Here is a 1551-nt window from a genome sequence, read left to right as displayed (position 1 = left end):
TGGATATTGTCAAATACATGAAAGCCTTCACACTGGAGAGAAACCCTATGTATGTAGGCAGTGTGAGAAAGCTTTCAGCACACGTACATATTGTCAAATGCATGAAAGACTTCACACTGGGGAGAAACCGTATGTATGTAAGCAATGTGGGAAAGCTTTCAGCAGAAACACTCATTGTGGAAGACATGAAAGAACTCACACTGGGGAGAACCCTATGTATGTAAACAGTGTGGGAAGGCTTTTACCACACATGCATATTGTAAAATACATGAAAGACTTCACACTGGGGAGAAACCCTATATATGTAAACAGTGTGGGAAAGCTTTCAACAGGTACCGTGATTGTAAAATACATGAAAGAACTCACACAGGGGAGAAACCCTATGTTTGGAAGCAATGTGAGAAAACTTTCACCACACGCAGTTCTTGTCAGATACATGAAAGACTTCACAATGGGGAGAAACCGTATATATGTAAACAATGTGGGAAAGCTTTCAGCAGAAATAGTCATTGTCAAACACATGAAAGAATTCACACAGGGGAGAAACCCTATATATGTAAGCAATGTGGGAAAGCTTTCAACAGGTACCGTGATTGTAAAATACATGAAAGAACTCACACAGGGGAGAAACCCTGTGTATGCAAACACCGTGGAAAAGCTTTCACCACACATGGGAATTGTCAAATTCATGAAAAACTTCACAGTGGGGAGAAACCCTATGTATGTAAGCCATGTGGAAAAGCTTTCAACAGGTATAGTAGTTGTAAAATACATGAGAGAACTCACACAGGTGAGAAACCCTATGTATGTAAGCAATGTGAGAAAGCTTTCTCCACACGCAGATCTTGTCAAATACATGAAAGAATTCACAATGGGGAGAAATACTATGTATGTAGGCAATGTGGGAAAGCTTTCAGCAGGCACAGTAAATGTAAAGTACATGAAAAAATTCATTCTGGGGATTAATCCTATGTATGTAAGCAATGTGCAAATACTTTCGGCACACATGATGATTTTCACATACATGAAAGAACTTACTGGGCAGAAATACTATATATATATATGAGCAATGTGGGAAAGATGGCAGTCCATACACATTGTTAAATACCTGAACAAATCCTCACTGGGGAGAAATGTTACATGTGTAAGCTGATTGTGAAAATCCTGTGAAGTTTTCATACAGTAGAAATCTGAAAAAATATTTAATACAAAAAGATTGATGTCAATATTTCTTCACAAATTTTCCAGAAAATACAAATCCTAGATGGAGCGATCCCAAAGTACATATAAGTTGTGGTTTTCAATAAATCACTTATGCATATCTAGATTATGTATCTGTAGGGTTTAATATAAAAATATTGAGTTGACATAATTTTGTATTTTTAACTGTCTTGGTGGTTAAATCTGTAGTGTGTGTGTGTGTGTGTGTGTGTGTGTGTGTGGCCCGGTACTGGGAATTGAACTCACGACCTTGTGCTTGCCAGGCAGCCTTGTGCTGCTGAGCTAAATCCCCAGCCCTGTAGTGTCTTTTAATTAAACACAGTGAATTGA

General features: G+C 38.2%; 1 protein-coding gene across 1 annotated transcript; it reads left to right on the top strand.

The window, feature by feature from the left end:
• Positions 1-34: 34 nt before the first annotated feature.
• LOC106147355 (zinc finger protein 709-like) lies at positions 35-1187 on the top strand (the record flags this gene model as incomplete). The annotated part of the gene is given in 2 exon segments (XM_013508425.1): positions 35-206; positions 209-1187. Coding segments are annotated over 2 exon segments (930 nt in total), but the record flags the coding sequence as incomplete, so codon positions are not given.
• Between the last annotated feature and the right edge of the window lie 364 nt (positions 1188-1551).

The sequence above is a fragment of the Chinchilla lanigera genome, unplaced genomic scaffold, assembly GCF_000276665.1.
Source record: "Chinchilla lanigera isolate Chin_1 unplaced genomic scaffold, ChiLan1.0 scaffold00145, whole genome shotgun sequence".
NCBI classification, from domain to species: domain Eukaryota; kingdom Metazoa; phylum Chordata; class Mammalia; order Rodentia; family Chinchillidae; genus Chinchilla; species Chinchilla lanigera.
This window is presented reverse-complemented; position numbering and strand designations above follow the sequence as displayed.